Source organism: Helicoverpa zea, chromosome 31 (genome assembly GCF_022581195.2).
Source record: "Helicoverpa zea isolate HzStark_Cry1AcR chromosome 31, ilHelZeax1.1, whole genome shotgun sequence".
Lineage (NCBI taxonomy): Eukaryota > Metazoa > Arthropoda > Insecta > Lepidoptera > Noctuidae > Helicoverpa > Helicoverpa zea.
The window spans coordinates 949976-976926 of NC_061482.1; the positions used below are offsets into that span (position 1 = coordinate 949976).

The 26951-nt window shown below is 37.6% G+C and overlaps 2 protein-coding genes across 2 annotated transcripts in view; both read left to right on the forward strand.

The window, feature by feature from the left end:
- Window positions 1-26951, forward strand: part of LOC124644915 (sensory neuron membrane protein 2) — a 78671-nt gene that overhangs the window by 32684 nt on the left and 19036 nt on the right. The window contains exons 5-7 of the mRNA XM_047184589.1: window positions 667-896; window positions 11549-11670; window positions 12249-12308. Coding sequence (XP_047040545.1) covers window positions 667-896; window positions 11549-11670; window positions 12249-12308 — 412 coding nt within the window. The remainder of the gene's footprint in view (window positions 1-666; window positions 897-11548; window positions 11671-12248; window positions 12309-26951) is intronic.
- Window positions 21883-25008, forward strand: LOC124644914 (mucin-5AC-like). The gene has a single exon (XM_047184588.1). The coding sequence runs from the start codon at window positions 22108-22110 to the stop codon at window positions 23926-23928; it is 1821 nt and encodes a 606-aa protein (XP_047040544.1). The 5' UTR covers window positions 21883-22107; the 3' UTR covers window positions 23929-25008.

Genomic DNA, 26951 nt, shown 5'->3' on the forward strand with positions numbered 1-26951 from the left:
GACTCGCGCATGTACCAAAGCAAAACACCCACCCGCGTGCTCTTGTCACTTGCGCATGTTGACTTGCTCCAGCTACATGCACCGTGTAGACGCACCCTAACTGCTAAGTTGAGTGTTGAAGCTTAGGTTTCAACTATGAAATGTGCAAAATGAGCTTATTTCAATGCCTGCAGTTTGAAGGCTGTTTCGCTGATACTGCGAGTTAGAGTACAGGCTGTCTGCAAACTTTTGGTCTGCCGACTGTTTGTTCGGGATCATAGATCGGTATAGGAATGAATGTTAGTACGCGCATAACAATTCTCATTAATTTCTAAAAAAAACCGACTGTTGAGTCTGTCGTGCGCGGGTACTTTTTAATAAGAAGGTGCGCGTGTCCAGTAAAGAAATGCGTAGGATGACTGCATTGACACTTATTAGACAACCAATAACTTTAGATGGACATAGGCCTACGTTGGTTTTGCCAACGCCTGAAAAAGACCGTTATGCTGTAACTTTTGTACCTACATTAAGTATATAAGCAAATAAATATGTTGAGTTTGAGGTACTTACATAGGTATACAATATTTGCATAACCACGACGTGACTTCACACATATATACGTCTTTATCATAAGTGTAGGTACCTGTAATTTTATATCTCATACCTACGTATTACTTTTTTTTACAGAAACAACAGCTTCCAAGCCAAGAGTACAGAGTACAAAGAGGGTTAAACGACCCCGCAGACTTAGGGAGGATCCTAAGCTACGCCGGTTCCCCATTCTTCCCCCAATGGCTGAACCTCACCACCCGGGAACCGAACGTGTGTATGGAGGTCAACGGCACGGACGCCGGAATTTTCGCTCCGTTCGTGGAAACTGAGAGGAGTATTTACGCTATAAACACTGATATTTGCCGGTGAGTGCTGCAATATCGATTAATTGGTCTGGCTTCAACCAAATTGGGCTTCCAGTTATAGGTTTCATGTTTTTTTTTTAAGTGATGTTATAGAGTTTACAGCTTGCCACTGCAAACTTTTAATCGGCAGACTTGTTTGGGCTCTTAAATCAGTATGGAAATCAATAGGTATATTCACATAACAATCAGGAATTTTCCGGTATCAGACAGAGAAAAAAACTTTTAGTAAAGATTCACGAATTTTACTAGCATTTTTTTCAATTTACGTCGTGTGGGTACGGTAAGAATTGACATGGATTGCACAAAGAGTTTCCATTTTCTATATCTAAGTTTCAATAGTCTATAATCAGATGCTTTATAGTTATTAAGCATCTGATTATAATATTTTAGTAATCCAACTTACTACTTTTTGAAAATTTATTACTTTTTGAAAATAATATTTTAGTAATCCAACTTATAGAGCAGTTGCTCTATAAGTTGGATTACTAAAATATTATTTTTTAACAAGTAATGGAACATACGAACAAGAAATCGTATAAAATGACTCACTAGAATTTTGTGAATTCGATTCTGAAAGTTAATTATTTTTGTCAGTCTCTTACCGTTTTCAGAACTCTCAAAAAGAATAGCTTTCGGTAAAAACTCCAGTTTTTACTGAAATATATGTTTCAAACAGAAATATAAATGAAACTGAATTTAATAAAAAATTCTCGGAAACATCAAACTCAAATAATCAATTTTTTTAATACCTATGTGTACCTGCTGACCTGAATAACTGAAATTCACAGCTTCATCCGAATTTCAAAGCCATTTATTTGATAAATAAAAAAAGGACAAATATTTGAATCGCTATTCCTGAAAAATTTTGTCTCTTTAAAATATTATGTAGTTTTAATAAAATATGCAATGCAATATTGTCATGCAATGTTGCAATGTTGTATCAGCAAGCTTTCCTTAAAATTTAATAACTTCCTTTAAAACAAGCTTTTCAATGTAGAAGCTATTTTCTACACTAGATTAGCACCTTCATAAAAATATTTCTCTGTAAAGGAAAGTCTGAAATAATTTCAGCTGCCAGACGGGCTGAGCTATGCCGACACGAAAACATCTTAAGCTTCCCATTTTCGCAGACGTGAAATTTCCGACGGCACGAGTCTCGAACCCGGTACCTTACGTATTCGAGAAGATATTGTCACTGTGCTCAACTCCCTTGACACTCGCTATTTCATATTTTAACACTATATAAAAGTTTGTAATAAAAATCCCGTTGCCATGGCAACTGCAAGAGCCAGTACATAAAATGGAACCTTCGCCGTGTCTGTGTGAGTTAATTTCCTAGAATATTAGGGCGGGGCTTCGTCCTTTCAATATGTCCACGTTGAAATACATTACTCACACAAGCAAGTCAAAGGCATATACTGCAACAATTATTTTATCTCCGTCGCTCTTATGCAACTACAGTTTACAGGATCGCTATGTAAACAGTAAAGTGATTACGTGTGTGTGGGTGACTGCCGGCCCATTTATACATAGACACAGTGATACATACACACACTTAGGTAAATGTAGGGCACACGTACATAGGCACTAATACATAGATAGTATATAGCTTTTCAATGGAAAATATTTTATATTGCCTTTGAGGTGGGCAAGCTTTTATTTGATTTTAATTTGATTGATTTTGTCATCATCAATGGTCTACCATCATTATTGTTTGGTCAAATTGTTATGCTGATATTATGACAATTTTCATAACGTATTAAACAAAAAGGTGCAACTTTTTGGAAGTATGAAAAGGACTTTTTTTTCAAAAGTGTCTACTTACTTATACACAACATAATTAATTACATAAATGCTTTGGAATTGCATTACGATTGTTTTGGAAAAAATATTTCCAACAGGTTTTTTGAGTCAAGATTCGTAAGCTTGCCGCAGTATATACATGGCATTATAATTAGACTAGATACACAGACTTAAGAATGTTATTTATTCGTATCTATGAATAAACATAATTTTATTTAACGTCTAAGTTAAAAAAGTTAAACTTTTCAAAGTGTTATAAGATTTGGATTTAAAAGGAAATAAGTTTGTTTGTTGCACTTTTAGGCATCGTTCAGACCAAACGTATTGTCGGCCGCTGACTGTGAGCGCGCGTTACGCAGTTTATTGCTTTTCCATATATATTGAAATTGTCGTTCACACCGAACCGACTATACGCTGTTACGTCGTCTATTGTAGCTGACTCTCAGTGGCCGATTATTTTACTACGCGACTATGCACGGCGGACGCGGATTGGCTACGCGGACGCAGTTGCCGAATAGCGCCGCTCCGCCGCGTACGCACCGCCGCGCCTCGGTACAGCACGTCGATAATTAGTGTCCCTTTTATATAAACTTAAACGTATTAAAGATAGTAACTCATTGAATGTTTTACTGTCATACGAAAATATTTCTTGAACTTATTTAGATAAAGTCTATATTCGAAATATAAAGTATGAAATTGACCAAGAAAACATCTCTTCAAATTTAAGGGATGTACCCACAATCTCTTCTTTTTATTATTTTCGTCTTCCTCTAGTCTAGAGCTTCGCAAATGGCAACTATCTGAATGCGCATCATTTAATTGAAATATCAGTAAAACGTCTGATTTGAAAAAATAAATTACGCTAGTTTTATCGTTTATAAAATACTACGAGCAACTTCAAATACTGAGCCATTTTATGTGTAGAATAGTCAGCCGCTCAGCGTACGCATCTAGTGTGAACCTACAAGAGCCTATTCTTTTGTTCACACGTGTAGCGCATCGTACGCTATAGCCTATTGTCGGCTTGGTGTGTACGCGTACTGCAGATTGAGTCGACGTTCACACTGGGGCAGACAGTGAGTATACTCACAGTCAGCGGCGGACAATACGTTTGGTGTGAACAATCCCTTAATGCACCCACACACTGCAAACTTTTGGTGTTTTTTAGAGAAAATCATAATTGCAATCAAAGTTTTCAGCCGATCTGATAAATGACTGATCCTTAGAATGTACTCTCATTCATCTTCACACAGATTAATGTACCCAAACACACTATCGGTCGAATAAAAAGTGTGCTCTAAACTACACTAACATTTTGACCGACTTAAGTTAAATTCAGTACAAAGATAGAAAGTAAAAAAGTTACTGTAAGCTTTTTTCAATGGCTTTGTAAAGTAACTCCCTAACGACTCGATAGAGACTGCATATAGCTAGCTCTTGTAACAGTGCCGAAGCCTTTGAAAAATATATTTCTATGTAATACAACTTTGCCATGCAACTTATGACAACTTATAAGACTTGTAGTTTTGCTGGAAATTGTAATTAACTGTTTTTATACCCTCCCTGACCCCGACCTCAGATTTCATGTAATTTATTTTTCTTATATATTTTGTCGTAATTTCTTCCTTTTCTGATGAATTTCATGTACTCATAAAGAGTTGCATACTTCATAGCATGATAGGAATACTACACCTTCATTTATTTTGCCGGATAATAACGTTTACTATTTCATGATTCTCTCATGCCCGTTTATAATACGACCAATTGCCGATGTCAACCTATAGTAAATAAATACTTCTAAAGCTAATGCTAGGTAATTTAGTTGTAAGTTAATTTGCGCACCAAGAAAGTGAACTTGTAAAACTTATACTAGGCACTCTAGTACCTACCAGTATTTTTCCTTTTCCGTCCATGCACGTGACGTTTGATTCTACGCAGATCACATGCATTGCCAATTGCGAATACAATATGATTGCAATTGAAAAATGCATCACTTGATGACTTTACAATGTATGCATTCAAGTACTGGTGGCAAAGTCCAGAAACCCTTTTTGTCCTGTTATTGCAAGTTCCTACATATTATTATTCTATTTGTATGTAGGTATATCTGTTCGTTTGAGTGTAAATCAAGCTGCTCTTTGATAGGCGTTATTGAAATCAATTGAATGTTATTAAGGCACGGGAGAGTGACTGTATAGTGGTGGTTGACTCGTGAGAAAGGTTTTAATACTTTTGGTACTAGCCGGTAATCTACATCTTAGTCATTTGGCCAAGGCTCATAAAAGGACGGCTTAAAACTATAAGTTCTATGAAAAAAAGCGAAATAAAACGTGACAATCTTAAAATTATTGATACTCAGACAACATTGTTATTACAGTTTAAGTGCATTTGTATGCATTCCTATTTAATTCTCAATAACAATATCATTTTCCATCCAACACTTTATTTTTTCTCCTAATTTCGGCCCATAAAAATTCGAGCTGCAAATAAAACCGTAGGCCCAGTTAGTCTGATACGCAAACCCTATTCAATTCAGCGTGGACTACATTTCTCAAATTGGGGTTACCGGGTTCCCTAATTTTTGTCCCGTTTCACCCTTCGCCGAGGGTGGAAAGCTCTCGCTTCGCTTTTCACCGCCCTATGCCCGGTTAATCGATAAATTCTAGATCTATATAAATGGTACTAGATTTGTTGTACTGCCGAGGGAGAAAATTGTTTTCATTTAATTGGGATTTTTTGCGATTGAGCGGGGGATTTTATTTGAAAAGCTTGTATAGAGTCAAATCAGTCATCAAAGAGAGGTCAATCATAAGGTAAAGCAACGCTTGCCGTTGTCGATCCGTGGATTGGTGACCATCTTGTCGGGAAGAACGATAAACGGGTGGGTCCGGGTGTCATTTGTTGAACATCTTTAGCAGTCGTTACCGGTAGTCAGAAGCCAGACAGTCTGACAAGCAGTCTTACCAAGGGGAATCGGGTTGCCCGGGTAACTCGGAAGCAAGGAAGGATAGAAGTCATCTCATTGAACGAATATTTCAAACGGTTGCTTAAAATTATTTCTGAAACCAAATGCCCTTACAGCTAAATAAGTAAACCAGCTTGAATTGTTTCGAAATGAATTTTGAAGTGAAAATGTTTGATAGGTACGTGAAATTCTCCAATATATTATTACGTGTAACAGTAGATCTGTAGGCCTGTCTGTCTGTCAGACTGTCCGTAATCCGAATAACCGCATTGTATGTGCCGCTCAAAGGTAATTCTGAATATGTACATATTAGTATTCCATCTCTTTGTAATCTGTCTGAAATATGGTGCGTTTCGAGCCAGTTAGAGAATTGGCACATTGACGGTTGCTGAAAATGGAGATACCTAGATCAAATGGACATAGCCTACAGCTTTATCCTAAATTCCCAATAGGCTTAATATTTTCAAAATAAATAAAAAACCATGCTATTGGTTATCATTACAAGACATAACATCGCTACTTAATCTTTCACCATGACTTATTTTACTTAAATAATATCTAGGGTAACTTACTCCGGACCTGCGTTTAAGACAGTTTAACGTTCCGCATTACCTTATAATCTTTTCGAAATAAATCAATGTGAACGATATTTGGTTCCAAATTACAAGACATCAAAATCGCTACTTATTCTCATAATTTTTCCCCATAAATGATTTTATCTAAATAATATCCTACCCAAGTTCGTACCTGTACTTGACACAGTTTAATTACTTTAATGCCTGGAATGTCTCTATCTTACATCTGCATACTCCATGCATCTCCTTCGAGCTGTGTGGGTTGAATGAAACGCTACCCCCCCGCCTCACCCTTCACCCCGCCCCCTCTGACGTCTATAGTACTTACTTTATAGCAATTAAAATCCAATCTGAGTAATTTCACCTCTGACTCCTGTGTTTATGACAAATCTTGCGGTAATGTACCGAGAAGTTCTTTGAAAGAACTTCCATATGTGCTTATTAGAAGTTTATTAGTTTTGTTTTCTTGTGTTTTCATTAAAGTATGGAAACAGGCTGCTTTGTGCACCTAATGAGCGTTCCTTTGTGCGTTTATAAGTAAGGTATTAACTTTCAAAGTTGCATTAAAAATTAAAAATCATCAACTGAGTAATTTTAAAGTGAAATAGTAACTAAAATACTGTGTATTTCCCTCCCCTTCTCGTACAAAGAATTGGTATTTCCGTAATTCCTTTTTCAGCGAGAAATGTATTTCCTTTGTCATACCAGATTGAAACATGGCTACTTTTATTATTCGGCGAAGTCTTCAAAAAGACCTTTCGTAAAAAAATATCGAAGAATTTCCGTCCTCACTCAAAGCTACAGATTCAGAAAATGCAACTAACAAAATTCCAGTTCAATACCGTACACTTTGGTTACAGACCAACCTACGTGCATATTCCAAAAAACCAAATCTCTGTGCCTACTGCAACACAAAAAAAAAAAAACAAGTTTTTTACCGTACCTAGGTACCATAAATTGAATTCTAAAAATCACGGTTTTCAGACCCGCATCAAATGTTCGCTACCGTTTCAATATATCACTCGGCTTGTTCTAGGTAGCTAGGTAGGTTGCAACACGGGTCGGTAGAATCAATATGGCGCCTAGCACAATAACACGACTGATAGGCACTAAGATATTAATCCCAGTAGCAGGTATCAGAAATCAGTGTATTGTTATTGAGTACCAATCATAGGACAGGTCAACCGAATATCGATGACTAGCCGTTTCTCGCGTATTCACCCGCTTCCCACGCGAGTTTGTATCCATACATAGTTAAAAATACCCGACTGCACACTAAAAAAAGAGTAAAACAAGCCCCACAATAATATTTAATTTATAAATATTGATGGAAAGCATCGCAGGCGGGGACCAACAGAGGCTTATTTATAGCCATTTCGGTTGTGCACCATTTAGCAGAATTTTCGTTGGTGGCGGTCACGGTGGTCCCCGCCTGCGATGCTTTCCATCAATATTTATAAATTAAATATTATTGTGGGGCTTGTTTTACTCTTTTTTTAGTGTGCAGTCGGGTATTTTGTTTTTTTAATAATAATTCTTTTATTTATAACTTTTTAGCTGTTTTTATTTAACGAAAATGTTGTAGATGTAGAAGACTATGTATATGTAAGTACCATTTTAAATTATTTCGACGACATTTGGCTTTAGATTACGAGTGATGTTACTCCGCAACATAAAGAAGATGGATCAAAATTGCCCCACGTCCTATAACAATGTGACGTATCTCAAAAAAAAGATAAAAATGTTTAAAAAAATATGGCATACTCTCTAATTCATTTTTTTTACACCTTCATACGAAAAAAATGCTTTAAAAATTGTTCAGGCGCTGTTATGAAAACGTCGTTCATAGAACTATTAATGGACTATTTTATTAAATTGTTTTTTTTTTTGTTTGATAGAGTATACTTCACAGGTGGTCCCATAATCATCAGGTCAGGATCTGATAATGGAAACCCTGAGAAATTCAGGGCAACTTTTGAAAGTTGTAGGCATGCGCAGAATAAAAACTTGACTATAAGGTGTATGTCTTATAACAATATGCAACAGTGAGGATTTGGAGCTGACCTGATGATGGAAACGAAAGAAGGTCGAGGGAACTCGACAACTGAATATGTGAACTACCTCGTGTTTGGGCTTGTATTATTTGTATTGAATAGACCTTTGCAACAGTGGAGGTTTGGAGCTGATCTGATGATGGAGACCAGAGAAGGGCGAGGGAACTCGACAACTGAATATGTGAACTACCTCGTGTTTGGGCTTATATTATTCGTATTGATGAGAACTTTCCACTTATGCGGATAGTGACACTGAAAAGCCAAAAAAAAAAAAAAAAACTTTTTACAATAAAATAAAACAGACTCCCGAAAAAAACTATTCTTAGGAGCATCGGCCTAGAAGTCGGTGGGGATATAAACTTAAGTACATCCATTAGACACCGACTTCTGAGGTAGTTTACATATTTTGTTGTCGAGTCCTCCCGACCTTCTCTGGTCTTCATCATCAGATCAGCTCCAAACCTTCACTGTTGCAAAGGTCTATTCAATACAAATAATACAAGCCCAAACACGAGGTAGTTTACATATTCAGTTGTCGAGTTCCCTCGACCTTCTTTCGTCTCCATCATCAGGTTAGCTCCGAATCTTCACTGTTGCATAGTGTTATAAGACATACATCTTATAGTCAAGTATTTATCCTGCGCATGCCTACAACTTTCAAAAGTTGCCCTGAATTTCTCAGGGTTTCCATCATCAGATCCTAACCTGATGATTATGGGACCACCTGTGAGGTATACCCTATCAAACAAAAAAATAATTTAATAAAATAGTCCATTCATACTACTATGAACGATGTTTTCATAGCAGCGCCTGAACAATTTTTAAAGCATTTTTTTCGTATGAAGGTGTAAAAAAAATGAATTAGAGAGTATGCCATATTTTTTTAAACATTTTTATCTTTTTTTTGAGATACGTCACATTGTTATAGGACGTGGGGCAATTTTGTATGGATTGTGATCCGTCTTCTTTACCGCCAATCTGGACTGTTGGTAGTGAAGAAGAAAAAGAATTAGGTGAGTCATTACTGCTGAAGACCGTCAACGACGTGTGCCCTTATGCGTGTGCCCGCATTCGGGCTGTATACTTGAGCATATCCCCCTCCGCACCGCGCCGCGCGCCGCATGCCAGGCCACGCCCTATCTTTTTGCTTGCTAACGCATGAGTTGCTTTGCGTTGACGCAGAATTAACATGTTCCCGTGGGAATTTTGAGAAAAAACGTATCCTATATTAATTATTACTCCCGTGATTGAAATGAATCTAATGATACCGCATACATATTTTTTTAAAGGGAATTTTGAAAAAATATCCCGTGGGACTTTTAGGATAAAATGTATCCTATGACACTCCCGTAATCAAGACAAATCTAACGATACCTCATACATCAAAATCCATCAAGCCGTTTAGGCTACAGGAGGTCACAAAGGAACAGACATACATACATACTTACATACACTCGAAAAACATTACCCTCCTTCTTTGGCAGTCGGGTAAAAATACAGCCGATGTCACCCTGGGATAGTTTAACAGAACTTTCCCATATCATAAAATAAAATATTAAATTAGTGCAGTCGTTTTTGAGCAAACAAACAAAAATATTTTTCTTCTTAACCTGAATTTGAGTGCTTGTAAAATAGTTATTACAAACGCAGCACTTTCTACGGTTAACCTTTTGATGGGTGACCATTTCCTTACGCCATTTTAACGTTCTCTGTGCCTCAGGGAACACGTAAAGCTGTCGGTCCTGTGCCTAATTTCTGCTGGTGTCAGACTGGCTCCCATTGGAATATGGGAGTATGGGAATAGAGAATACATTTGCACTCGAAACACAATTGCATTTGTGCATTTATTTGGCACTACATTGTGTGCCTAAACTTTAAATTTCGTATGAGCTAGTGAATTATATAAAGGTAACTTAACTAACATATATTTGTAGAAAAGTGTCCTAATTAGGTATTGTGCGTGAATTGCTTACCAATATGTAAATACATTTTGATATTTGAATGAAATAGATAACATTGTTAATGTAGGTATCGAAACTGGGTATTTCCAAAGAAAATACATATGTAATAGATATGCAAATACGTAATAATGACTTAAGATATTATTTAATCCCAAAATCGGCCAAACTCGTCACTGTCCGTAATACCGCGATAAGATGAAGTTAATTACTATCGTAAACAATGTTATAGGTATGCACACAACTTGCGAAATACAGGTACGTAAATATTACATAACATTAATAAAACAATAAGTTTAAAAACATTGTTATTGAAGAATTAACAGTTTTTTTTATGGGAAACTTATTCTTCATTCTCCTTTCGGATGTTTTATATGATGCATTAATTATAATATTGGTTTCGAGAAGCCGAGTTAATACATTTAATTTCTGATTTCACACTAATGGAAATGTTAATTTTCCTAGCCTTACAGTTCTCGTTATAATAGTGGTAAAAGGTGATTTTAAAAGGAGAAAACAATTTTCATCCTTTTGTAACAGCCATTTTATAACGTGAGCAAAACAAGTCGTTCGCTGCACTGACACAATAGTTCAATAATAAAATGGATTCTACGATAAAAGTGACAAAATAAAACTGTTATAACCATTGGATTTATGTACTGATTGCACTCTTTAAGATGAATCTGAGGAACTTTCTTCTATGTAAATGGAAATAAAAGTCCGTCATTAGCTTTGCTACGAAAACTTACAAAAAGTATACTCACCTACAAGTTTTAAATAAACAAAATCTATACACATCCCAAAACTGTCGGTCCGACCATCCATAGCCGCGGGGAGTCGGGAACCGGCGGATTTATAATAGATTCCCACGAATTTCCTGAAAACTGCCACTTCCAAAAGCCGAAGTAACATGTGCTAGTCCACTTGTCAAATGCCTATTTTAATTCATCTTCCGAACCTTTTCCCAACTATGTTGGGGTCGGTTACCAGTCTAACCCGATGCGGCTGGCCTTTTTTAACGTCGCAAAAATCATAAATTGACCCCTTCCGCTGTGGGTTAGCAGTGGTGAGGGAGTGCCAGACTCTTACTGACTAAAAACCGTCGTGTTCCGTCGTAGGCCTTTTATGTACCAGGGCCCCCTTAGACTTATACAAGGAGCGACTTACCTCCTCAACCCAGTTACCCGGGCAACCAAATACCCCTGGGTTAGTAGTAGACTGGTTGTCAGACATACTGACTTCTGACTACCCGTAACGACTGCCAAAGATGTTCAATGACAGCCTATTTTTATTTTAGATCAGTGGAGCTGCGGTACGAGAGAGACTCGGAGTACGAGGGAATACCGACGGTGAGGTTCGCCGCAAACGAGTGGCTGTTGGATAATGATGACGGATGCTTCTGTCTGAACGTCACCAGAGGTGAGACCTAGTTCGTTTTATTAAATGCTTGTTTTAGTACTAGGTATGGTTAAAACTTGGAGTCCGTTTGTTACAATTTTCCTGGAATTTGGTTACCATGGGGAAATGAAGGTGTGAGAAATTGTTCAAACGGATCGCGAGTGAAACCGCAGGAATACAAATAGTCAATATGTACTCGCACCTTCATTTAATATATTTGCACGCTATTTTATAGAGGGCATGATGAAACTGTGACTATTATAGTAATTTTTTGCTATTATAGTTCGGCCATTCAGAGAATGCGTTCCTGACACGTCGCGATTGAACTGACGACGTAACTTTGCAATGGCGTTGCAGTTACGATAAAAATATTTTTGCTGGTTGTTTACCGTTTTAACAATTGAGGAGCATTAAAACAACATTATTATATCAATAATCAATGAATGTTATTACGTCGTCAGTTCAATCGCGACGTGTCAGGAACGCATTCTCTGAATGGCCGAACAGTGAATAGCCGCTCTTGAGTTTTAAGTGGAGTAACTAACACGACTTTTTCTTTTATATTATATAAGATTTGATCATAATGCTATTGATTGCAGGAATCAACAGGGATGACGGCTGTCTGCTCCGAGGAGCAATGGAGTTGTATACATGTGTGGGTAAGTTATCACATTCTATACTATATACTAGCGACCCTGTCGCACGGGATAACACTATTTCCCCACTATTTAATGTATGTTATTATACATTTAAATCTTCCTCTTTAATCACTCTATGTATTAAAAAAAACCACATGAAAATCGGTGGCGTAGTTTTGAAGATTTAAGCGTACAAAGGGACTCGGGGAGTAGGGATAGTGGACAGAAAAAGCGACTTTGTTTTATACTATGTGTGTATGTATGTATATACCAAACGTGCCCAACAGCCTTTGTGGGATTTTTCGAAAAAGGTTCGAACACAAAGAAATGAACATAGATGGATTAAAAAAAGTATTTTAGCATCGGAAAATCTCTGTGCCGTTCCAACCACAAAAGGGAGTCCTTTGCTGATTTCATATACCTATGGAATAATCCATGGAGGACCACAATATATACTTTTTTTATCTTTGTATAGGTTGACAATATGAAGGTGAGTTGGCCGTATTTTTTTAACATCGAAACCTTACATGACTGGGATCTAAAATCTAAAACGTCCATTGCTGAACATAGGTTTCCCCTTTGCTTTGTAAAAGGACCGGCTGTAAGCAGCTTGTGTTCATCGCATGCCTGTAATCTTTGCCTCCATTCAATAATTTCTTACTTTTGTCTATTTTATTAATTATTCTAAGAATAAATAGATAAATTAGACTTTACATTACTTTAAAGTAAACTAGTACACAAAGTATAAAGTTAAATTTAGGCGTCGAAAGTCTTCATCGATGTCACCCTGCCGCTTACTATTCAGCATGCAGAATATTTGAATGCAGTCTATTAGCTTAAGTTCGTACTGAAAGTGATGTGAAGACCTTTACATGTTCATCATAATTATAATAGAATATTTCTTCCTAGTTCGACATAACTGGTTCGATGAGTCTCCGATAACAAAATGCTTTTGTTTCCTGGTGTCAAGTTAGTTTAGGCTGACCTTTCTGGTGCCTGATTATTACCTAATTATAACTTTATTATACAGTATGCAGGTATTCCAATTTTAATAATAAGAAGTCATATTTTTGATTGTCACCTCCGAAATATGTTATTTATTACAATGAGGCGCTATGAAATTGATATTTGAAGCATGATCGAACGCTTTTAACTGCGGATAGCTACAACCTATATTTACGTTATTTGCATTATATATTTCAATTTTACATATGTAATTCATATGGAACTCATTTCCAATTTCTAAAAGCGATAGCGATAGCAACTCGACTATGGCAAAAAAGAAGGGCGATTATGGTATCAAATCTACGTACTTATTGGTGCAGCAAAAGTATATTTATAAGCAATAAAGTTACTATAAACACTATTGCTGTTTCCTACTACAGTTTTCAATACAGAAATAGCACAAACTTTATGTGTTGTACAAGTTACTCTTGAGAACACTGCAATATACCTTGTTTGCAATATTATTCTATTTTTATTGAATCCTACGGCACCCAGCACTAACCGCAGTTTCATCAGCAGTCGAACAAACAAACAAACGTACTTCCAATTTTATAAATGTACAAAACGAACGCTTTTCAATTGATTGGCTAGAACAATATTTTGTTTTAATTAATCAAAACTATTACTAAACTGCTCTCACCCTTTTTTCCATCCATACAAAATATCAACCTAATATTTGCGCTATAAACCGTGCAATGGACAATTAAAATAATTAAAATTAAAATTTGTTTAAGAAACCTTCAAAGCACATTTCCATTTAATAAGAGTGTATCATATTAATATCAACTAATTGCTCCGGCTTAGTTTAAAGACATCGTAATAACGAAAAAGCCAATCTTATAGCTCATATCGTTATTATTAAATAACTCATTTAATAAGCGTTCTTTTATGATAAACTTACAGCTGAGAACTAATTGGCTTTGCTTTTCTCATTTCATTATACAACTCATTTTCGATCTAGAATATTAATCACATGGTTCGCCGATACTATTCTTACAAACATCGTACCTATATATATGCTTAACTAACTCTGTCTGTCCGTTGCATTTTTACTAAAAAGCGCTACATCATCATCATAAGACTTTATATCGTCCCATTACCTACTGGGCTGCGGCCTCCTCTCACGAAGAGAAGAATTCAGCGTTAATCACCACGCTTGCTCAATGCGGGTTGATGATTTCAGACTTTCTAGCCCAGATTTCCTCGAGATGTTTCTTCACCTTTTGTTTAATTAGTCACTGGTGTCTTTTTACATAGAAAGTATATACAAACTTTTCTTAAGTTTCATTATCATTTGCCTGACGTGGTATCGAACTCATACTTGCTTAGTTAGGGCTTTGCCCACTAGACCACCACGACTACTACTAAAACTGTCAACCGATAATTATAAATAAAATTTTGTTTACACACAGATATTTTCTAAAGCTTAAAACAGGACAAAGACTACATTTTATCCGGCTATAGGAAGTTCTTTACCCAGGACACAGGCAGAACTGTGTGGAACAGCTAGTTTTCGTAAAGCGCAAGCATCAAATCATTTTCTTATGCTCTCGGAAAATATTATAATCCTTTGATCTGAGAGGAAATTGGTTTGCGGCGATCAGTTGACAGGCGCGCTGATGGAACACTATTATTGAGAACTAGAGCCTTTGTGCAGGCTCCTAACTTTCATGACGGGGATTTAAAATAAATGGATTATAATTATTCTAAGGTCGGTTTTCTTCTTAAAAGATAGACGATAACGGTTATATCTGTATTTTACAAGTACTAGCTTCTGCCCGCGGCTTCTCTGGCGTTGTGTGTTGATAAAAAGTAGCCTATATTTTAATCTAGGGTACCACATACCAAACTTCAACCAAATCGTTTTTGCATGAAAGCGTAGAAAATAAAACGGATAGTAAGATATACTATATCTGATATAGAGGTATATTGTAGGATTTTTATGCGGTAAGTAAGTATTTGGTAATAATCAGGATGAGGAAGTTAAATAGGCTGTCGGGCCATTGAACGACTGGTACCTAGGTACTCCACTGCATCCGGATACACTGGACGCCGACACCAACATGGCACGGAAGCGGCTAGACAAACAATGATTTTTAGGGTTCCGTACCCAGAGGGTAAAACGGGACCCTATTGTTTTCGCTCCTCTGTCCATCCATCCGTCTGTCACCAGGCTGTATCTCATGAACCGTGATAGTTAGAGAGTTGAAATTTTCACAGATGATTTATTTCTGTTGCGGTTTAAGTAACAACAAATACTGCTAAATATAATAAAACTAGAATAAAATAAATATTTTTGGGGGCTCCCATACAACAAACGTGATTTTTTTACTCTGGTACGGAACCCTTCGTTCGCGAGTCCGACTCGCACTTGGCCGGTTTTTTAGTTTTGGTAACCTATTTGCAATAATCTGTAATAGGGATGTAGACAGTACATTCACAGCCTTGATTAGGTGTAATTAACATATGACAATTACCCATAGCACTTGGATATTATCAGAGCTATGCAACAAAGGCATTCAAATGACTGCTATGCAAGCTATCGGGCTAATTAGACGAGTCGAATGAGATGGCCAGATATGTCTACGTTTAACTAGATCTACAGGTAAAGTCGACCTTGCTCGAGATTTTCTTGCGAAACCAGCTTTTTTCTAGGCTCGTGTAGTCCTTTTGACTTATCCTGAAATGAAAATAATCTTGTCAGTTTTATGAATTTAAGACATAATCGTCAACCCTGATTGGCGGAAAGAGTCAAAAGATCGAGAAGTGTGGAGACAATATGGGGAGGCCTTTGCCCAGCAGTGGGACAATACCGACTAAGAAAAAAATAATATAATCATCAGTAAGTAATCTATAACGTTGCGCGCTTGTTTCCTAAGATTAAATCAGGATATAAGTACAACCGCATGTTACTTATGCCCGTAAAAAATGCACTCATGTTAAATTTACTACTTTAGTAGGTACTATTTCACTGGGTATGTATTTAATTTGAAAACACCACTAGCAATAAAGTCACTATTGGCATTTTTGCTGTAAATACTATCAAATTCTCACAGTTCTGCCGAGTAGTAAACTATTCTTCTAAGTTCTAACATCTTATATGACGCGAGTAAAACCCCGCGGCAACACTAAGCTGGTTTATAAATATCTAGTGAGCAATCCAGGGGCAATATCATTTGTTAAAAACAGTTGATTGATAACAATTCACTGATTAAATATTATAGTATGCAAATAAGTTTTTCTGTCATATAATTAATATTTTCGATGATCTTTAACTAAAGATAAATCATCAAGAACATCTCATTAGTGATGTAAGAGCTATTTAAAAGAGTGACGTCATTGATACTAGCTTCCGCTATCGGTTTCACCCGCATCCCGAGGCCCGAGGGAACTACTTCTTGTACCCGGATGGGCAAAAATGTATCCTATGTCCTTCCCCTAGATCTTAGCTACCTCCCCATTAATTTTCAACCACATTGGATAAGTCGTTCTTAAGTTATAAGTAGTGCAACTAACACGAATTTCCTTTCTACACCAACATAAAATAAGGTGAACGAAAATAAATTCCAACTCTCTGGAATCAAAACAGTGTCAAAATCCTTATGGTTTAAGTTATTGTTATAGTTTTGTCATCAAATAAAATAAAACAATATAACTTACCTACGTAGGTAAAAATACCTTTAAGTTAAACCCTTTAAGAATAAAGGGCTTAAACGAACATAATATCATAATTTCTTGTGAAGCCCTTTTGATAAAAATAAGTGACAATCTCTGTTTGTTTGTACCACGGACACCCAAAACGTCACAGGTGGACTTAAAATTATGACTTTCGGATTTTGAGTCAATAACACTGTTTTTGTTAAATCCGGAAAAGAGTGAATCGAAATGACGTACTGAGGTTCTGTAGTCTCTAAAATTCTACATGAAGGTATCTCTTTATAAGTTTTGACGTCGAACTCAGTTTGTGAAAAAACATATCTATACATATAATAAATCTGTAGAAAGTGATTGTTTGTTCGGGATTCACGTAAAATCTACGAATTTAATGCAGACAATGCTTATATACAAAAGTTCTACGTAACTTGGGGTATTACTTAGGCTTTGTTTCATCGAAATCGGTTCACTCTATCAAAAGATATGATTAATTTAGTGAATTCAAGATGTAAAATATTACGACACGCAATCTGTTTGACAAAACAGTACAGGTTAAAGTAGCTCCATCTATGGTAAATAAAATACATCAAGAAGCGAGGTGGTAAATAACAATGAATTACCATTTACATTCTTTATATACTATTATTTCAATAGATGGAGTTGTGTATTTTCCGTAATTCACCATATTTTAACACGTAGTGTAATTTTTCGATAGACATTTCAATAGTGTTTGTCAGTTTGCCGTGCCACATCAAAATCCAACTATAATTATTACCTTGATGAAAGGAAAATTAATAGATCTCAGCCAAATTTAAAACGGTGCCATCTAAATTATTTTTTGAACATTATGTCAAAAATGACGACTATAGTGGAACAATTAATTATAATTTAAAGTTACAGATGGAGTTCATATCAGGATTTTTTCATAAACATAGTTTAGCTTATCTTCCACTAATGTGGTGGCCAACAAATTACTTTGAGTGAGTAGTATTATTTTTTCTGATGCAAAATATGAAAACTTAATCCTAGAAGAAATCAGGATCTATCTCTCGCAAGCGCTGCTAAGCGTGAGATAATGTAGGCTTCTGTAGCTTTAAAAACCAGCCCAGATACAAAGTGCAGATAAGAAATGGGAGCTGCCTTATCGCGTCTGAAAACGTACAAAATACGCGTCGCATACCAGAGACATGCTTACTTTCAACTTCCGATCGCAATTAATACACTGTTCACGATTACGAACAGTCTCAGTTAGACCCGAGCCAAGTCTAAAAAAAAACCTTTTATATAAAACTACGTTTGATATCATTCAATTACAAAGACAGAATTGTTCTCTGTTGCAAATCCTATCCACCTATATCCTATCCTAATCCAGAATGCATTGCAGGTGTGCATTGCACAAAAACCAATGGTATCCTATTCGAGAAGTCAAAAGAGTTGACCTGCCAACGTCAGCTTCTGCGCTAAGCAAGTGTTCTTAATAGTACCATCAGAATTACATTCATCGTTGAATGAGGTGAATAAATTTTCAGAAACCACAATAACAGTAGGAGCCAAAGCGTATTATCGCTTCATAGAGCTCTGATTGGCCCCAGGTGACCAAGTCAGGTCTGATTTGTTCGTTCATCAGATCTTTGAAAGTGTTTCGGTGGATACTTACGTCCTGTTTACGTGTGACACAAAATATGCTATATAAACGTCCTCCGCAAGAGCGAAATTTTCCCAGTGTGCGATAGTGACGCACAGTATACAACACTTATGTTTCTTTTGATTTGCTGGCTCCACCAAGAAATGACAAATTGCGAGCGTACATTTTGAAAATCTTGGCAAAACTGCAGGTTTCAAGTACGAACACATGAAGTGGACTCTCTCAGATACGTACATTTTGCCTATTCGTGAACTAATGCAAACATTTCGGTGGAGTCCCAGCTTAGGCCACCACATTAGGCGTGCGCGATCCTCGGGCGTGTGAGTAGCGCGGGCGCCGCGCGTGCGTCGCGAGCGCGCCGCGTGAGCGTCGCGTTTTGCTGCCCTGCGGCACTTGCAGCGCGCTCGCGGCGCGCACGCGCCGCTCTCCTTGACGTTTAACTGCTAAGGCGTTTAGCGGGCGGCGGGGATAGCGGGCGAAGGGGTAAGAACGCAACTCGAGCGCCGCGTGCTCGCCTCGAGCGCGTCGCTTGCACTCTTCACACATGCCGCAGGGCAGCAAAACGCGATGTTCACGCAGCGCGCTCGCGACGCCCGCGCTACTCACACGCCCGAGGATCGCGCACGCCTAATGTGGGGTCAGCCTTACCATAGTGAGTAAGTGAAACTATCCTACCCTATGCGCCTGCTGATGATGATGACTCATTTCATCATCCATCCAGCTATTCCCCAACTATGTTGGTGTTGGCTTCCAGTCGCCGAATCTGTTCGAGTACCAATATTTTGCTTGGAGCGACTACCTATCTGATCTCTTCAATCCAGTCACATTACAAGACATTATCCATGGTAAGACTGACAGACTTTCTGGCTTCTGATTAGTCACAGCAGCTGCAGAAAATGTACAAATGACAGCTTTGTCAGACTCAAAGCATATAGACATAGATTATAGCTGTTTCCTGTGAAAATTACTTACGCATCATACGTAATAATTTTCCAAATTGGCTGACTAGATCCAGAGATATTCACAACGTCACAAACTTTACTTCTTTTGTTTAGATAAATGGTCACATCCACAACACAACCTTGATCATTGAATCTATGCGACTGCTAAGTGCTAATCCTAATTATACTGTCACGTGAAAGAATGCACCTACGGGATAAGTAGTATTTTGACGATTCTATATTGCCCACGCAAACGAAGTTGCGGGCAACAGCTAGTCAAATCTAAGCATGAGGTAATAATTTATAGAGCATTGAACATTTCTCTTATATAACGATCAATAGAATAAAAAGTAAAATGATTACTGCAATTAAAAATTATTTGCAGCCAATTAAATACACACAAGCTACAATTACTCATTGGCTCAATTAAAAAAACGCCAACTTTTTTGTGAAAATAAACGGTAGTTATCCATATCGTAACTCTAATAACAAATAGTCCTTTATATTGATTGATAGGCACGTTTATTTATGTTAAGAATACACTTTTTATCCGCACACGGAAGATTAAAAAGTCGGCCGACAGTTGACCCGATGGTTAAGACATAAAAAAAATATGTTATTCCGATCAAAGTTTTCAGTCGGTCTGCTACCGGCTATATGTCAACGTTTATTTCTGACTAGCTTCCGCTCTCAGCTTCGCCCGCGTGGTGTGTTGATAAAAAGTAGCCTATGTGTTAATCCAGGGTATCACCTATCTACATACCAAATTTCAACCGAATCGGTCCAGCCGTTTTTGCGTGAAATAAAAACAAACATACATCCATAAAATCTCACAAACCTTCACATTTCATCATCCTCCGAGCCTTTTCCCAATCATGTTGGGGTCGGCTTCCAGTCTAACCGGATTCAGCTGAGTACCAGTGCTTTACAAGAAGCGACTGCCTATCTAACCTCCTCAACCCAGTTACCCGGGCAACCCGATACCCCATTACAAACCTTCACATTTATTATATTATTAAGTAGAATACTAGTAAGATAGACCAATTACAGGTGCTTAAGAAACATCGAGCTAGTTGCACGACGTTTTACGAAGAAAAACTAGCTAGAAACTCCATAGACACTTTTGCGGCCAGTTTCTTCATCAAACATAAAAGTCAAAGTAATGTCTAAAGTAAAAGTAACGGTCAAATTCGTTTTTTCAAGGCTAAAGTGACAGCAAAACTGATAGAAAAAGCGAATTTGACCGTTACTTTTACTTTAGACATTACTTTGATTTTTACTTTGGATTTTACTTTTGATGAAGAAATTGGCTGTTAATGTACGTACAACCATTGATCCTCATACTGACTTATGAGAAAAAACAAACTATCGGCCGACTAAAAGTTTGTAGTATGTACTCTAAAAGTGACGTGTCAGAACTAGTCAGAAGTTACGATAATGTTTAAGTTCAAGCGTATAATTAGGCAAGAGGCCACCGCCTCACCTCTGACCCGCTGCGGAAATCGAACGTATGTTTATACTAGCGGCGGCCGCGCAGGCTGTACGTACAACCTTGTGGCACGACGCTCACACTTGCCGGTTTTTGATGATATGCTAAAAATATGAAATTGGAGCTTTACATGGGATTTTGAAGTTCCGTGAAAATAGGACTTCAATTTCACAAAAAAAATCAAATAGAAAAGATTCATTTTCATACTATAAAAATTCCAAAAAAATAATTTGAATCCTCGTATCCCCATTTTCCCCAAGATATGTCAAAATGATAAACAAGATCCGATATTTATCATGGGTTAAGTTGCCAACATTTTAAGCTGGGGTAACCGACAATAAACTCATATTTTTATTGTGGCTTTTCTTTCCAAACACGCTTTACTTGAATTTAAATTATATTGCCAATCCCTTGGGTTGCTTGTTTTTGATGAAGTGCTTTTGAAGCCTAAATCATACCTGATTTTGGAAATCTTTTTGTCATATAATACTTTGATTTATAAAACCACGGAACCCTATGGCGCAGATCTCGCTCGTTCATAACCACTCTTTCTCATTATAAGAACAGGTTGTTCATTTTAAACATTAACCTTTAAACTACCGAGACCCATGTTGTTTTTAAAAAAACCGGTCAAAGCCAGAACGTCATCAGATGTCTCGAATTATATTACATTAAACAAAGCGAAACAAAAGAAAATATCTCATTTTACACACGTATTTACGAATCGCTAAATGTGCGTGAATGGAATAAATATCTACGTTATATTCTATTCATGATGGCTGCGGATTGCAAGTTGCGAGATGTATAATTGTGTGCACGTCGAGTGCGATGATACGATGCCGCGCCATTGCAAGGTTATACACCGGCCTCGACGGTCCTCCTGCTCCCGAATTCTTTACATTCAAGACTTGTAATCTGAAAACAGTGACCGCCATCCGCGCTCCAAAATGCCCGGCATTTCGACCTGAACAATTAAGATTATAGTAAAAATACGGGCGCGACACAGATAGGCGCGCGCGGCGGGAGGTCATCAGTACACACGTAAAAAAGAGTGCGCTCGCGCTCGACGGCCAAACGCACGTTACGATGATCCGCGTCGCGTGGCTGACGTGTGCTCTGGTCGCGCTCGCCGGCGCGCGGGTGTACGAGCGCTGCGAGCTGGCGCGCGAGCTTCGAGCCCTGGGAGTCCACCCCGACCACATCTCCACCTGGGTGTGCATCGCCTACCACGAGTCGCGCTTCGACACCGCCGCCAACAACCCCCACAGCGGCGACCACGGCATCTTCCAGATCAGCGAGCTGTATTGGTGCGGCCCCGGCAAGGCGTGCGGCCTGCCTTGCTCCGCGCTCAGGGACGAGGACATCTCCAACGATCTCGAGTGTGCCCTCCTCGTCCACGAAGAACACACGCGCTTACAAGGCAATGGCTTCCTCGCCTGGGTAGTCTACCCCCAACATTGCAAACACAACACCAAGAAATACCTCGTTGACTGTGATACTACCGTGAAGAGTTCAGTGCCCATAACAAGATCCCGCAACTACAGTTACGCTAACAGTTTCAACCAGCCAAATGTAACCACCACTGGAAGACAGAACGTAGAAAGTTTGTTGCCGCCCTACCTGACGATTGGATCTATCGTCAGAGATAATTACGGTAAGGTGCTTGATCAACATAAGAATAGATTTGATTGGTATAACTATAAGATTGATAACATCGATGAGCTGCGTCTACCGGTGTTCAACCAACCGTCTCAGCACATTAGCATGCCGCCGACCAGTGCACCGCGCGTCACACAGACCACGACCACAACGAGTACTCCGTATATACCGCGCGTGGTGCCATGGAGGACGATAGAGACAAATCAATTCAGAAAGAAAAAAGTGTACACTGGAACAAGTACCCCAAGTGAAATCAGTAAGAAGGAATACTCCCCTCAATCAATAAACTCGATATCAACAGCAAGCATACAGCCAAGTTTAATTGTCGCTCCACAATCATTTGCAACGGCTCCATCACTCGTGAATCTAACAACTACAACATTACGGCCGACAACAACGACGACAGTCACTACGGCTACGTACAAACCTCCGCTATCCACTACGACTTACAGACCGCCTACTTCTGCGATCTCATACAGTTCACGTATTTCTACAACTACGTACAAACCGCCTACAACGACCACATATAAACCGCCTACTACAACAACAACGTATAGGCCGCCTTCAACAACGACTTATAGACCATCTTCAACAACTACTTATAAACCTCCTTCGACAACTACATTCAAGCCACAAGTATCAACAATCTTCTCAACAAGACCGTGGATCAGCATAACTACACCGAAACCGAACTTTACATTCAAGACTTCGTTAACACCGATTACAAGTAAGACATCTCTAAGTCCGAGTACTGCAACAGTTAGTAAGACTCCAACTACAGCTGTTAGTCAATCAAGGAGGTCATCGACTGCGGACTTCACGACTCCAGCTAAAACGACGAGAAAACCACAGCCTCAGACCTCGTGGTTCACTTTCACGTCTCGAACAACGACTCCTTCGCCATTGACTAAGCAAACTCTATCACAAAGCCGACCCACACAAACATCTTTGTACACAAATACTAACACACAGTTGAAAACAAATCCCCCAGCATTTTCGAGTTTGAAAACTCAAGCGACAACACCAAAGCCTCGAACGACTCAGTCTATATTCGATCTGTACTTGAATCCAACAAAAGCGCCTGCGATTCCGAGTTACAAGTATAACTGGGGTCAATCCAGGTTGAAGATATTTGGCGGCGGCACAACTCCCGCGCCGGTACTCTCGACACGACGCTCTCTCAATAATAATGGAGCCGCCAGGAATCAGATCAAAAGGCAATTACTTTCCTCTATAACAAACTCGTAGGTTAAATAATGTATTTGTGATCTCCGTTCCTAATTACTTTTTTCCTAGTGATTAAGCACGTGGCACTCAGTACACAAAGTAAGATGTTGTCATTATATCACCTGTGCAGGAAAAATAACTGCTTTTGTATTGAAATGGCAGTTTTGCGCAAACGCATATCTATTGCGAGACGCGGCGGAGATTCCTCTATGTAAATATATTGCGAATAAAGCGAATGTTTATTTTAGTATTAGACCAAAAAGCATTTATCTACATTAAACATAAGTTTTTTTATGATAACTGTAGTTTTAGTCTATTTTATTGCGTGTCCTAATAATCTGCGCATATACTCGTATTATAATGAATTAATATCTAAAAATAATGTATAACATCATCAATGGTTTGTTATTTTTGTAATTAACATTTAAAATAACATGTTTCTAATGCGGAAATCATCTGAAGGTGCGAATGTACTGAAGGACAGTTATACACGCTACTGAATCGTTTATATTCATCATCGTAACGTATCGAGATGTGCACTATAACACTTACAGATGTATCATAAAATAGTGCTCATTTACAGCCGTTCCTAATCCTTATCTAGGTATTCGTTGTATTACTCACTAGAGATGGAATCTCGATATTTAGCCCCGTACTATCAGAAGTGTATCTCTAGAAATCAAAACAAGAGATAGATAAAATATGGTAACGGACGTAAATGAACTGATCAGATCGAGTCATAATATCCATGAAAAGTGTATTTATGACCGCGACAGCCGGTCGGTTCTCGAGGGCTGTCACAACAATATTATTCAAATTGATTCATCATTATAAATGCCGGTATCGCTTTCAAAGATCATCCAGTTTCCAAGATAAATCAATAACCAGGAAAAATGTTTATTAATAAATTAACTAGTTTTATAAGTTTATGCGATTGATGTTAATATAAAATTATTATTATGCTTTAGCGAAAGCCTGAGCTAATGTTTGTAAGTTGTATATTTTATATGGAGGTATCTACCCGACATGAACAAATGCTACGATTTTAGTAGATTTTTAAGTTATCCATAAGTGCTTGCTCAATAAATTAATGAAAAATTACCGTGGGTTTTTTATTTCAAAATGACCAAAGCATCTACCTACTTAATCTACTTACCAAGTATAATTGCCAATAAGAACTTTTCTGATGAACTCACGCATGCTTAGGTCAATACTTCCATATCTAAAATTAACCATTTTTACGTACATACAAAGACTAGAGTATCGTTGCTTAAGATATTTTTTCTCTTATCACCATAGCAGCTCTATGCATGTTAAATCCAAATTGTATTTCTGAGGGCACGTTAATCTGTAGGTCTTGGATGTCATTGAACATCTTTGGCAGTCGTTATGGAAAGTCAGAAGCCAGTAAATCTAACAATCAGTCTTACCCTCAAATAACTGTGTTGAAGAGGTCAGATAGGCAGCAGCAGTAGCTACTTGTAAAAATGATACTCAGCTGCATCCTATTAGACTGGAAGCCGGCCCCAACATAGTTACGAAAAAGGCTAGGCAGAAATGATGATGATGATGACTTACACTTCTAGGTAAATTTTAAACACCCTCATTTAATACCTAATTGACCGTCTGAAAAATAACTATGTACATATAATGGTCAGCATTATTTGTAAGCGTTGTCAGGATACCATAGTTCCGCGCCTCACCACATCCATAGCCATGTTAATTAGCTAATTAGTTACCCTTTGCCATTTTAAATTCTCCGGTTACACTGGTTTGCAGTTAGTGAACGTGTTTTTTGGTCAGTCCAGTCTGTTATTTGTTAATTAATTGGTCTATACTTAATATTATGAAGAGGAAAACTTTGTGTTTTTGTTTGTAATGGACAAACTCATAATTGAATGGGACGATTTGAAAAATTCTTAGACTCTTGGAAAGATACACTCTTCCCAAGTAATATAGGCTTTATTTTATCCTGGTACGGGCAGTAGTTCCTACGGGACGCGGTAGAAACCGCGGGAAAACTGCTAGTATAAAATGGTGTTGTTGAGTTAATGAAGCTTAAGACAGGATTTTTTAAAGTTTTGTAGTTTAGCTTGTAATTTTATTACCAACCTAAGAGAATTAGGTCACGTTATAATATAAAAATTGTTCGTTCATATCCTTTAACAGCATTCGTTTACCGTCTTACCGTAAACGTATTGTATAAGTACCAACGGACTTATTTGACCATTTATGAAGGTTTTATTTTTATTTATCTAAACTGAGTTCTTCGGCAACTATGGTTTCCAACCGTTTTTAAGGTTGAATATCTAGGATTATAAAGTCCAGCTGACTCTCTTTTCAATGATTTTTAAAAACGGCTGGTGAAGGATAAGCATTGCTGCCAATCTCTTTTTTTATTTTTTTTAATATATTTTTTTATTACATTGTAAATAGGTTATATATATATATTATATATTTTGTTATTAATTAAATGAACACATATTAATACATATATAATTTTTTTACCTATACATAAAGTAAAATAAATGACGATGATCTTTGTAGATAAAAACAACGCAAAGATGATCTTTAAGAGCTAGACATCTCAAATGTAATATTGATTCAAGCAATACCTAAGTACTTAAAGATATTATGCCAACATTGACCAAATAGCATTCTCGGCTGATGACTAATTTACTACAAAGTGTGGTTTAAATCTGACACAAAAACTACGAGACAGAGTTGCATAATTTCTGAGACCTTGTTTACATTATTACGACGAAATCAAGTAAAAATGTACGTTAATGTAAATTCTTTAGTTCTTCTTCTTTCCATACAAAGGTAGCCTACTGCCGTCCTCGATAAATGGGCTATAAACATCATCATCCTCCTGCCCTTATCATAATTTTATTTTATTTTATTTGGCTAAAAATCAAAATTTGCAGGCCTTTGCAGGCACCTATGAAACGTCACAACTCTATTGGCACGGTTCCTAAAAGTTAGTGTCATGGAGAAGAGCCGGCAAGGCTACGTAACACTGAAAATAATTTTCAAATCGAACC

Coding starts and splice junctions, on each gene's coding strand:
- LOC124644914 (XM_047184588.1), top strand. CDS start 22,108: ATGATCCGCGTCGCGTGGCTGACGTGTGCTCTGGTCGCGCTCGCCGGC.